The 12,127-nt window shown below is 46.7% G+C and overlaps 1 protein-coding gene across 1 annotated transcript in view; it reads left to right on the plus strand.

Moving 5' to 3' along the window:
• Positions 1-7,083, plus strand: part of BARX2 (BARX homeobox 2) — a 76,103-nt gene extending 69,020 nt beyond the window's left edge. The window contains exon 4 of the mRNA XM_028528823.2: positions 6,081-7,083. Within this exon, the coding sequence (XP_028384624.1) occupies positions 6,081-6,347 (267 nt within the window). The 3' untranslated portion in view covers positions 6,348-7,083. The remainder of the gene's footprint in view (positions 1-6,080) is intronic.
• The last annotated feature ends 5,044 nt before the right edge of the window (positions 7,084-12,127 follow it).

Consider the following 12,127-nt stretch of genomic DNA (forward strand, 5'->3'; position numbering starts at 1 on the left):
AATTTGTAGTTCTTAATCCGTTGACCTTCTTCACCCAGCTCCCATCTGGGAAATGTCAGTCTGTTCTCTGTATTTATGAGTTTATTTCTGTTTTGTTTGCTCATTTGTTTTGTTCTTTAGATTCTACATATAAGTGAAGCTGTATGGTATTCCCTTTCTCTGTCTGATTTAGTTCACTTAGCATAAGATCCTCCAGGTCCTTCCATGTTATCACAAATGGTAATATCTCATTGTTTTTTATGGCTGGGTAATACTCCATTGTACATATGTACCATATCTTCTTTATCCAGTCACCTATTGGTGGGCACTTAGGTTGATTTGATACCTTGGGTACTGTAAATAATGTTGCAAAGAACATAAGGGAGCACATAACTTTTTAAATTAGTGCTTTGGTTTCTTTGGATAAATACCTAGAAGTGGAATTGCTGGGTCATATGGTATTCCTATTTTTAATTTTTTGAGGAAACTCCACACTGTTTTTCGAGCAGTTGCACCAAGTTGCAATCCCAGCAACAGTGCACTAGGGTTCCCTTTTCTCCACATCTTCACCAACACTTGTTTGTTGATTTATTGATGACAGCCATTCTCACAGATGTGATACTGTATCTAATTGTTTTTAAGTTGCATCTCTCTGATGATTAATGATGTTGAACATATTTTCATATGTCTATTGGCCATCGGTATGCCCTTTTTGATGAAATGACTATTCAGGTCTGATCATTTTTTTTAATTGTTTTTTTTGTGTGTGTGTGTTAAGTTATATGAGTTCTTTATAAGGTTTGGATATTAACCCCTTATCAGATGTATCATTGGCAAGTATCTTCTCTTATTAAGTAGGTTGCCTTTTGTTCTACTGATGGTTTTCTTCACTGTACAAAAACTTTTTAGTTTGATATAGTCCCATTCATTTATTTTTCCTTTTGTTTCCCTTGCTTGAGGTGATATATATAAAAAATCACTAAGAGCAATGTCAGAGTGTTTACTTATTATGTTTTCTTCTGGGATTTTTATGGTTTTGGATCTTACATTTAAGTCTTTAATCCATTTTGTGTTTATTCTTGTATATGGTGTAAGAAGATGGTTCAGTTTTATTTTTTTGCATGCATCTGTTCATTTTTTTCCTTGCTATTTATTGAAGAGACTATCTTTACCCATTGTATATGTTCTTGCCTCTTTTGTTTTAGATTAATTGACGACAGGGGCATGGGTTTACTTCTGGGCTCTCTAGCCTGTTCTATTTATCTACATTTCTGATTGCCAGTAGCATGCTGTTTTGATTACTATATCCTTGTAGTATAGTTTAATATCAGGTAGCATGATACCTCTGACTTTGTTCTTTCTCAAGATTGCTGTGGCTATTTGGGTCTCTTGTGGTTTTCTATAAATTTTTGGATTATTTGTTTTAGTTCTGTAAAAAATGGCAGGGGTTGCATTGAATCCATAGATTGCTTTGGGTGCTATAGACATTTTAGTGATGTTAATTCTTCCTATCCATGAACATGGTGTATGCTTTCATTTATTTGTACGTTCTTCAAGTTCTTTCTTCCATGCCTTACAACTTTTTGAGTACACTCATTGTTTAGTGGTATGGTACTTGGCCTCCATATGTTTGTGTGCCTGTCAGTTTTTTCCTGTCATTGACTTCTAGTTTCATACCATTGTGGTCAGAGAAGATGCTTATATGGTTTCAGTCTTTTTCAATCTATTGAAACTTGTTTTATGTCCTAACATGTGATCTATCCTGAAAAATATTTTATGTGCACTTGAAAAGAATATATATTTTGCTCCTTTGGTGTGAAATGCTCTAAAAATATCAATTAAATCCATGTGGTCAAACGTATCATTTAATGCCATGGTTTCCTTGTTGCTTTTCTGTCTGGAAGATCTATCCATTGATGTCAATGGGGTGATAAAATCCCCTACTATGACCGTAGTACTGTCAATCTTCCCCTTTATGTCCATCAAGATTTGCTTTATATATTTATGTTCTCCTATGTTGGATGCAGGAGTTTCCAGGAGTTGTATCCTCTTGTTGGGCTGATCCCTTTATCACTACATAACATCCTTTGTCATTTATTAGATCCTTAGTTTTAAAGTCTATTTTGTCTGATATAAGTATTGCTACTCCACCTTTTTGTTTATTTCTATGGTCATGAAATATCTTTTCCATTTCCTTTACTTTCAGTCCATTTGTGCCTTTTGATCTGAAGAGGGTCACTTGTAGACAGTATATGTATGGGTCCTGCTTTCTTATCCATTCGGCTACCCTCTGTATTTTGATAGGAGCATTTAATCCATTTACATTTAAAGTGATTATTAATGGATATGTTGTTATTGACATTTATTATTTATATTTATGGTTTCCCCCTTTTCTTAAAGAAGTCCCTTTAACATTTCTCATAATACTGGTTTGGCAAGTGATGAACATTTTTAGATTTTTCTTGTCTGGGAAGTTCTTTATCTCTCCTTGAGTTTTAAATGATAGCCCAACTGGGTAAAGTAATCTAGGTTGTAGTTCCTTGCTTTTCATTACTTTGAGTATTTTGTGCCAATCCCTTCCAGCCTGCAAAGTTTCTGTTGAGAAATCAGCTGACAGTCTTATGAAAGTCCCCTTGTAGTTATATAACTGCCTTTCTCTTGCTGCTTTTAAGATTCTCAATATTTCTTTAAGCTTTGCCATTTATTTATGAAGTGTCTTTCTGTGGAGCTCTTTAGGTTCATTTTGTTTGGGCTCTCTGTGCTTGTTGGACTCATGTGTCTACTTTCTTCACCAGGTTGGGGACAGTTGCAGTCATTATTGCTTCAAACAGGTTCTCAACCCCTTGTTCTCCCTTCTCCTTCTGTTTACTCTTATGATGGAAGTGTTGTTATGCTTGACGCTATCCCAGAGGTCCCTTAAACTATCCTCATTTTTTTTTATTTTTGCTGTTCTCAATGGGTAATTTTTGCTACCTTGTCTTCCAAATTGCGATTTGATCCTCTGCTTCATCTAATCTGCTGTTGATTCCTTCTAGTGTATTTTTCATTTCTGGCTGGGTTTTTTAAAAATGAATTTTGTATCTTTTTTTATGCTTAACTATCTCTTTGTTGAAGTTCTCACTAAGTTCCTTGAGCATCCTTATAACCGTTATTTTGAACTGTGTATCTGGTAGTTTGCTTGCCTTCATTTTGTTTAGGTTTTTCCTTCTGGATTTTTCTCATTTTCGTCCATTTGGGACATGTTTCCCTGTCTTCTCATTTTGGCTGCCTATCTGTGTTTGTTACTATGTATTTGGTAGAGCTGCTACATTTCTAGGTTTTTGCAAGACAGCCTCATGCAGTAGGTGACCTATGGGTGCTAGTGGCACAGTCTCCCTGGTCACCTGAGCTAGATTTTCCTGGGGTGTCCCTCATGTGGGTTGTGTGTGACCTCCTGGTGTAGTAGATCCTTGATTGTTGTTGGCATGTCAGTGGCTAGGATGGACCTTCAGGATGACTGGTTGTGAGTACTGGGCATCACCACAGTGCACAAGATGCTGTGCAGGAGCTTCCTCCATGGAGGAGGATATACCCCAGCAGGCTCTGGTGCCTGCTGAGACCACCCTTTGGTTGTGCCACTTGTGGAGCTAATTAGGTAGTACTCTGTTGTGGTCTGAAGCCAATCGCTGGGTGTACTGATTCTGGAACCTCTTAGGAGGGGCTCCAATGCAGGCCACATTCAGCTGCTGCCTGTGACTGGCTTGGAGCTACCTGGTAAAGCTACAAAGCAATCCACGATTGGTAGGTGCCTGTGTTGGACCTGGAAGTGCCAAGGAGAAGCCATGCTGCAGACTGAGCTTTGTTGCCACCAGTTCCCAACCTGGGGCAAGTCAGCAAAAAGCACGAGTCACCTTCAAGTCTGCTGCCACCTGCCATCTACCTGTAAGTCTCAGCTGTTGAAAGAGCCTCAGGCAGTACATGAGTTTGGTGAGGTGGGGTCTCAGGAATCACCAGTTTAATGAGGATTCAGGTTTGGCACCAGTTCTGAGTGTGGGGCAACTAAGCAAAAGGCACAGAGCACACTAAGGCCGAGTGCCACCCACCTGGGGGCTATGCATCTATGAGATTTTTCTTTTGAAAGATTGCAGTGTGAGCCAACGCTGGCTGCCTGGTGCTGGAACAGCCTCTGACATTGCATGATTTGGGTGAATTGGGGTCTCAGGGTCATGAGGGTGGAGTGAGTGTTCAGCAGGCTAATGCAGAAACAAATTTGGTTGTATGGTAGGAGGGCTCAACACAGGAAAGATGGAGCCCACCTGCTGACAGTGTAGGAAGACGGCCTAACACAGGGACAGTGGTGGCTGTCCCTCTAGCCTTTGCCCTGTAGCCACACAAATCAATTTCTCTCTGTATGTTTCTGGTGCCTCCCAAGCCAGTATCCCTCTGCTAGAGCCCTTGATGAGTGCCTATGAGTGAGCAAGTCTGTGTATGAGCCCTTTAAGAGTATACCTGGGTTGACCTGGCTAGGTAGGTCAGTTGGTTAGAGTGTCGTCCTGATACTCCAAGGTTGCAGGTTTGACCTCTGGTCAGGGCACACACCAGAATCAACCAATAAATGCATAAATAAGTGGAACAATAAACTGATCTCTCTCTTTCCCTTCCTCTCTCTAAAAATCAATAAATAAGGGGATGCCTGGGTTTTCATTAGCCTTTCATCTCACCCAGATGGACAGAATCTCTGCTGATTTTCACAGCCAAATGTTGTGGGATCTCCCCTTGCTGGCATTGGAGCTGGGACACCTTGCTCTACTGGAGGGACCTCTGTAGCTGAGATATCTCTCCTGATTCTCAACTGCTGTGCGTGGGTGTGGGGCCAGCCCATTCTGCGTCTCCACCCATCCTAGCAATCTTCTTAGTTATAGGACTTCTGTTCAGCTTGTCTTCAAATGGTTCATTAGGTTGAATGCTCTATAATTTAATTGTAATTTTGATGTGATCCTGGGAGGAGGTGAGCACAGCAGTTAGCTACTCTGCCATCTTGACTGGAAATCTCAACATCTTTGTTCTTTTTTTCTAAATATTCTATTTCTTTATTTTTAGAGAGAGGGGAAGTGAGGGAGAGAAACATTGATGTGCAAGAGAAACATCAGTTTCCTCTCACACACCCCCCAACCTGAGACCTGGCCACAATCCAGGCATGTACACTGACCAAGAATCCAACCGGCGACCTTTCAGTTGGCAGACTGGTGCTCAACCCACTGAGCCATACCAGTCAGGGCAATAGTTTGTTCTAATTATAGAAGTACTTAGACATGATCACTGTTGAAAAATTAGAAAATACAGAAAAAGATATATTATTAAAACATTTGAAAATTATTCATGACCCTGACATTGTGATCAGGGTGGTATGTAGTCATCAAGTCCCCAAACTGAAACATGCTGGCTTACAGCCTGTGTTTCCCACACAAAAACATCAATATTTCCCATGGTATTAAACATTCTCCTACATGGTAATTGTAATGGTCATCAAATATTTTCCCTTCAGGATATACTATAATTATCTATTCAATCATGGTGGACACTTTAGGGTAACTTTATTCCAATTTTGTGTGATGACTATTTTTGCAGATCAAATTTTGTCTTCAGTGACTTTCTTAGGCTAAATCAGTAGAAGTGGAATTTTTGTGTCAGAGCATACCCACTTTAAAACACTTGATTGGAATTCTCAGGTTGCCCTTTGAAAAGGTCATACCAATTATGCTTTGACACCGGAGTATGAGTATTTATTTTCCTGCTTGCTACAAATGTTGTTTTTTTCTTTTAACTTATCGATTTCATTGGTGCAACATTAATATTTTAATTTTCATTTATTTGCTCCTTATTGAAGTTGGATTTTTAAACGTGTTTGTGATCCTTTTATTTAATGCCAAACTCTGTGATTGTGATGAAGTGCATTGAGCATTTCAGGAATGAAGATGTCTTTGTAGTCTAGAGTGACAGATTGAAGGTAGTTTTGCCAAACTCTGTCCCTGCTGGGAAGGAATGATGTAGGTGCCTTTGAGTGGTGAAGTGGAGGGAAGGAGTTATTTCTTGGATTTAATGACCATTTTTCTCCCGTATAGGTTCTTAAAGGTGGACAGGAAGCCCCCACAAAACCCAAAGGTCGTCCCAAGAAGAACTCCATCCCCACCTCAGAAGAGATCGAAGCTGAAGAGAAGATGAACAGCCAGGCCCAAAGCCAGGAGAGCTTCACGGCCTTGCGTGGCGGGGAAGAGCTCTGTGACACACGGGAACCGAAAGCCCTCGATGTCCCCTTGGAGGTGGCAGAGCCCCCAGGCCAGCCACAGGAGTTGCCAGCAGCCTCTTCCGAACCCCCACCATCGAGCTAAAATACAATCCTTTGAAGGGAGAGGGAGACTGGGAGGAAGGGGAAGAGAGAAGGCAAGGGAATAGGGAGAGAAAAACTTCTTAGGAAGCCTGGTAAACTGAGGGAGAAGGGGTTCACCTGTCTCTCTCCCTCCCACAGGTCTTGGTGGCGTGGTCATCATCAGCCATTGTAAGCATTTGAGGAAGACTTCCTTGCCTTAGGCCTTTCTCTTCCTGAAAGGATACTTTTGCCACAGGGTGCCCTGCATAAAGGGAGACAGTGCCTTGGAACTGCCTGTGCTGACTGGGGTGACAGCTGTGGGGGCTGGGACAAGCCCCACCTGGCATGCTGGAGGGTGGCCCGGGCTCTCTCCCTGCCAGCCTCTGGGCAGCCAGTCATCCAAGCAGAAACACAGGGAGGACTTGGGCAGCTTGCCCAGGCTCCTTGCTGACTCAGCACTTATTTCTGTAGTTTTAAAAGAGAATTTAATGTTTTGGTTGTTGTTGTGAGGGGGGTGGGTTGGTGAGGGTGGGCTGAAAGAATTGGGGGAAGGGAGTTCTGAGATACTGCAATCGTTTCTGAATAAAGTTTGTTTGTTTGAAGATATGTGTGCCTTGGAACCCATTCTAAGATGGGCAGGTGACTTAGCCGATAAGCCTTGTTTTTCCTGCTTCATTAAGTTGCCATCCTTGAAGCTGCAATGCAGATATGTTAAGATAACCTTTATTTTTTAATTAAAATAAATCTTTTGAAACGGTTGGGTTTATCATTTCTTCCGGGGAGTGCATTTAACTCGTACTGAATGTGTCTTCCGGAAACGGAGACCCAGACCCAGAGTGCAGCTCCCTGGGCTTTAGTTTCCAGCCAGAGAAGCAAAGATGCAGCCCGACCCATGGTGTCTCAATGCAGAGAGCGATGGACGACATGCTGAGCCAGCCGCCTTTGGGCGAGGAAGGAGCAGGGTGGCTTGGCTGTGTCGACCACCCCTCTCGCCGTCTGCCAGAGCGGCTCTACTCTCAGGTACTGTACGTTCTGGGCTTCCAGCTCCAAAAATGGTTTTACTTTTTTGGAAGAGATAATCAATTTCTTTGCTTCCAAAATCAAACTCTATCAAAAGAAGTCTTGCTTTCCTTCCCGCCCCCTCTACCCCATGCCCTCCGGTGCCTGCAGGCAACCGTTGTTACTGGTTTCTTGTTTACCTTTCTCTACCAAGCATACACTGGGATGACAGGCTCTGCAACTTCTAACGAGGATCACTTGCCTAGAGGTGCTCTGTGAGGTGCTCAGGCGTTTTAAATTCAGAATGCTGCCCCACTTTTCAGAAGACCCGGGAAGAGGCGGGCTCCAGACGGCCTACGGTGAGAAGGCTGACTCCGCATCTGTTTGTCACACAGCCTGTCATGATCACTGTCCATGGCACGCTCACATGTGGTGTCCTGCAGGGCAGACTGCCCACCCTGCAGACTGCCCATTGTGACAACAATTACATGGTCACTCTGCCGGTGGGGGCTCAGGAAGTATAAACTGACTTGAATGACGGCCTCAGCTAGGAAGCAGAACCTGTCACTAGTTCTGTAAAGCAAAGCATCTACTTCTTTTCAAAGTGAAATAGGTCTGATCTGCTTGTTTTCAATACCCTGGCCACCCCATTGCCTCTATGAGCAGGACAATCGGAAAGTGACTACCGGGTTGACCTTGTTAAGGCAGTGCCTTCATTGCTTTTGCAGTTGAGATCTACAAAGAGAAAGCAGGTTTTTTCTTTAACTCTCATGAATAGACAAAGGAGGGAAGGATCTGGCCTTTGAGAACCAGTTTGTGCAGACCACACCCAGCCATCCACATGAGGTTCCTTGTGTGGTGCGTGCAGAATGCTGTCTTCTTCCCCTCTAGCCCACTCCATGTACCGTTTTACGATCTGCCTACCAGGTGCTGTCACTGCGGGCCAAAGAGTGTACACAGTCGCCAGAGTCAGCGGGTGGGTTGGTGCCCCATGAGTCTCACTCCTGAGGGATTGTTCTGTCCTACTCAGCCCCTCCTCCCGGCCCCCGGAGGCCTTTCAGATGGATTCTGTTTTTCCGTGATGGTTTTCAGTCTCTTGTCCTGGACGCATCTGAGTTACTCCGCAGTGACTGGTATTGCACAGGTACGTGTGTGCACACACAGTGTTCCCGAGCCTGGGTTCCGGGCGCTGTGTCCGACTCCCAGCCCTGAGTCCTTGGCCTGTCATCTTTGGTATTGTTTACTGTCCCTTGGGTTTGAAAGGATTTCAGTGGAGAGTTTAAGACCTTGGATTAGCTTCTGTTTTGGAAGCCCTGAGCCCAAGGTCAAGTGCACTTATAAGCCTTGGGCCTGTCCTCCTGCCTCAGCTCTGTATGGCTTTGCTCTGTGACTCAGGATGGGTCAGGCAGGGCCTTTCAGAGGCCAGTGGGCACTGATTCAGTGCCAGGCCCTGCTCTTTCCACCCCAGTCTTTCCCTTTTGCCCCCAGTTCCCGAGACTCAAGACAGGCACCCAGAAACCAACCCCACAGGTATTCTGTGAATCGTGGTGAACAGGTCGTTCCGTGCAGAGTCTCGAACAGGGTTGTCCAGTGACCCCTGGCACCCAGGAGTTCCCTCCATGGAGCAGCAGTTTCCTTACCTTCTCAGCCTCTTTCTCAGTCCCCCAGAGTCATCTCTAACTTTTGGGGGCCTCGCTACACAAAAGCATTCTCTCCTTTCTCTGACATCCAGAATGGTGACCCCTGAGGGTTCAGGGTCTTATCTGAGGGTCTGGTCAGTTGCTGCTTTTTGAAGGTTTCCAGAGGAAACGAGCTGGCGAAGGCAAACTGACCTGCTCCGTGAGGAGTGGAGTGCACTTTTAATAAGCCCTTTGAGTTGATGCTGTCCCTTGCCTTGTGAAATAGGCTGTTTCCTCCGGTTTTACAGGAAGCTCATGAGTCCAAAAGAGATTCTCTTTCCCTGGATCAGAGTTAGAGACGAAAGCCCAGGACCAGAGGCCTGCCAAGGGCCGTGGTCATGCGCAGCCATCTCTCCTCCCACCAGCAAGTCTGTGCCTTTTCAGGGGCTGCTGCTGCTGGTCGTGGTGGTGGAGAAAATGCTTTCAGCAGCAGACTGCTCCCTGTAGTTCAAATTTGTCCTAACACAGGGATGGGGGCACCGGTGCAAGCATTGCTCTGTGGACAGCACAAGGTGAGGCAGCCAGAAATTGCGCTTCTGCTCCCGTCTCCCATGTTAGAAAGTGAAAAACTGAAGCAGGCGCTGGCCTCTCGAAAGGGGTCCAAGGGTGCCAACCAACGAGCCTGTGTTCCGGATCACCGTGCCTCTGATTTGCCTCTCTACGGTCCACAGAGGTTTGCGGAGCTTCAGACTGTTGCCAAAGGGGCCTCATGCTATAAGCCCTGGGCCCTCAAACTAGTCTAAACAAATCTATCAGAAACCGACCTTAAACAGACTGGTTTAAAATTTTTCTCAGAGACTGGTGCATTCTAGAACGGTCTTAGAGAGGGGCTTTGGGACCTCTGTGATTGTCCCTTCCCCTCCACAGGTGCTTAGAGTTCCCCTGCCCGGGTCATCATCTATGAACCTCATTCTACTCGTGGTGCCCCACGCCCTGGCTCCGGCCTGGGCTGTAGCCAGGCTGCCAGGTAGGGGGCTCTTTCCTCAATGGGCTGTGCTTCATCAGCCTGCTTGCATGTTGTCCACTCAGCAGAAAGTCAGCAGGGATTTCGCCGGACCAGATTGAAGACCATCGCAAAGGGCTCTCCCCAACACCTCTCCTCCCCGGGTCTGCCTCTAGGTGATTGCCTGATTCCCTGGCCATTTTCTGCAGGTGCTACCTAAGGCTTACCTCTCATCAAAACGGAAAGCTCCATTGGCGGGCGGGAAATATGAGAGCTGAAATGTGCTTTGCACCAAAAGTGAACATGTTCCTTGGGATTTCTGTGCACTGGATCGCCTGTTTACCTCAAGCCTGGAGGAGCCGCTGCTGCTCTGTGTCTGTGTCTGCCGACAACCCCTCCATGCTCTTCTTGGTTATCCTGCTGATTGTGGCATCTTCGAGGCACAGAGGCTGCCCCCCGCCCCCCGGAGTCTCTCAGTCCTGCTCGGCGAGGCTGCGCCCCAGCCTGCTCTGTGCCCACCTGTCCTTGTTCCTGCCTGCCTCAGCTCCCTTGTCCCTTCCCCGTCCCCACGTAAGCACTTGAGGCCACCTCTTCCTTAATCAGCCTTGCCTCTTCTCCAGTCTGATCTCACCAATTCCTCTCCTTTGTCCTTTCATCATGGTCCTGCCTGCCTGCCCCATTTCCAAAGAGGACATGGATTCCTTTTGTTTTCCTGTTAGAGAGTAAACTCCTTGGGGCAGCTTCTTCATCCCCATTCCTTTTCCCGAGCTGCAGACTCCAAAGGCCCGTGGACAGACAATTTGAGGTCCCGGACACTCCCGGTTTCCTGCTGACATCTTCCTAGATGTCCAGAGGTTTTGTGCTCCCTCTGGATGTCCAGTGTGGCAGGCACAGCCCGCTGCCTCACAGCCTTGAGGCCCCAGCTTCCCTGGCCATCGATCACTGTTGGAACCACACTCATTGGCTGTGGGGCTGCCAGCACCTTTCAGAGGCAAGAGGGAAGGCAGAGCTAAATCTCTTTGCCACCTGCAGAAACATTCCTGTCACCCACGGGCAGGGATGCTGGGCCCGTTTCCCCAGGGACAAGAGGGTGAGGGCAATGGGGAGTCGGTCCTTGAAGGCCCCCATGACCAAGGGTCAGTTCACCCCCATTTCGCTGACTCCCTTTAGGAAAAGGTATCACCAAGAAGAAGAGACCCTCAGAGAGTTTCCCTGAAGGGGATCGTGGGCGGCATTGCAGCAGCCAGCCCGGGAGGAAGACAAACGCCCACAGAGGCGTTTGTCTGAGACAAAAGTCAAAACCCTGTCCAGGCCCAAGTGCTCCCCGGCAGCTGGCAGTGCACTGGCGGGGCGTGCGACCGGGCTCGCCAGGCAAAGCGCGGAGGTGGCCGAAGGGAGCTGAGCTCATCCTAGAGAATGGCGGGAAGGGCATTGGCGTCCTTCCCACCAGCTGTGGAGGGAACTGGGAGAGAGGGCAGTGACTGGAGATCGGGACCCCGAGCTGTCTGGGGTCAGAAGCTTCTGACCTTAGAAAGGGCCTGGTTAAAGAACAAATACAAATGAGCCATGGACACGGCCAACAGGGTGGGGATTGACTGTGGGAGCGGGGGTGGGAGGGGCAGGGGGGAGCAATGGGGGAAAATTGAGACAACTGTAATAGAAGAACAATAAAAAAGAAAAAAAAAGAAAGAAGCCATAAGCAGGGTTCGCCACAATTCAGGTCAACAGGTATTTCCGCAACACCTGTCCGTGAGGCGCACTGCACTAGTGCTAAGGCGGGGGCAGGGGGTGTGGTAATGTGCCCCCACCCTCAATAAGCGTGAATCTTCTTGGAGAAACAAGGTTTTTGCAGTATTTACACCTGCCCTCGCCGGTGAGGTGGCGTTCTTTCAGGGCAAGGCAGGTGATTCATGGGATATCCATCCTGAAGCAGGTCCTCAGCAGGCCAGGCCCGCTAAGAGAGGGTGACTGTCAGAGCGCCTTGTGCACCTGGAAGGGTGGTTAACACTGGAACAACAGGTGTTTGCTGAATTCACCTGAATATGCCTCTAATCCCAGATTGCTACTCAAATCCTGGGTGGAGGATGGCTTGGGGAGGGCAGAAAGATCCTGGTAATACCTCTGGTAATCTGGGTGTGGATCCAGGAGGGAAGGCGGTTGGGCACCAGCCCGTTTTGGCTT

This window comes from Phyllostomus discolor, chromosome 13, assembly GCF_004126475.2.
Source record: "Phyllostomus discolor isolate MPI-MPIP mPhyDis1 chromosome 13, mPhyDis1.pri.v3, whole genome shotgun sequence".
Lineage (NCBI taxonomy): Eukaryota > Metazoa > Chordata > Mammalia > Chiroptera > Phyllostomidae > Phyllostomus > Phyllostomus discolor.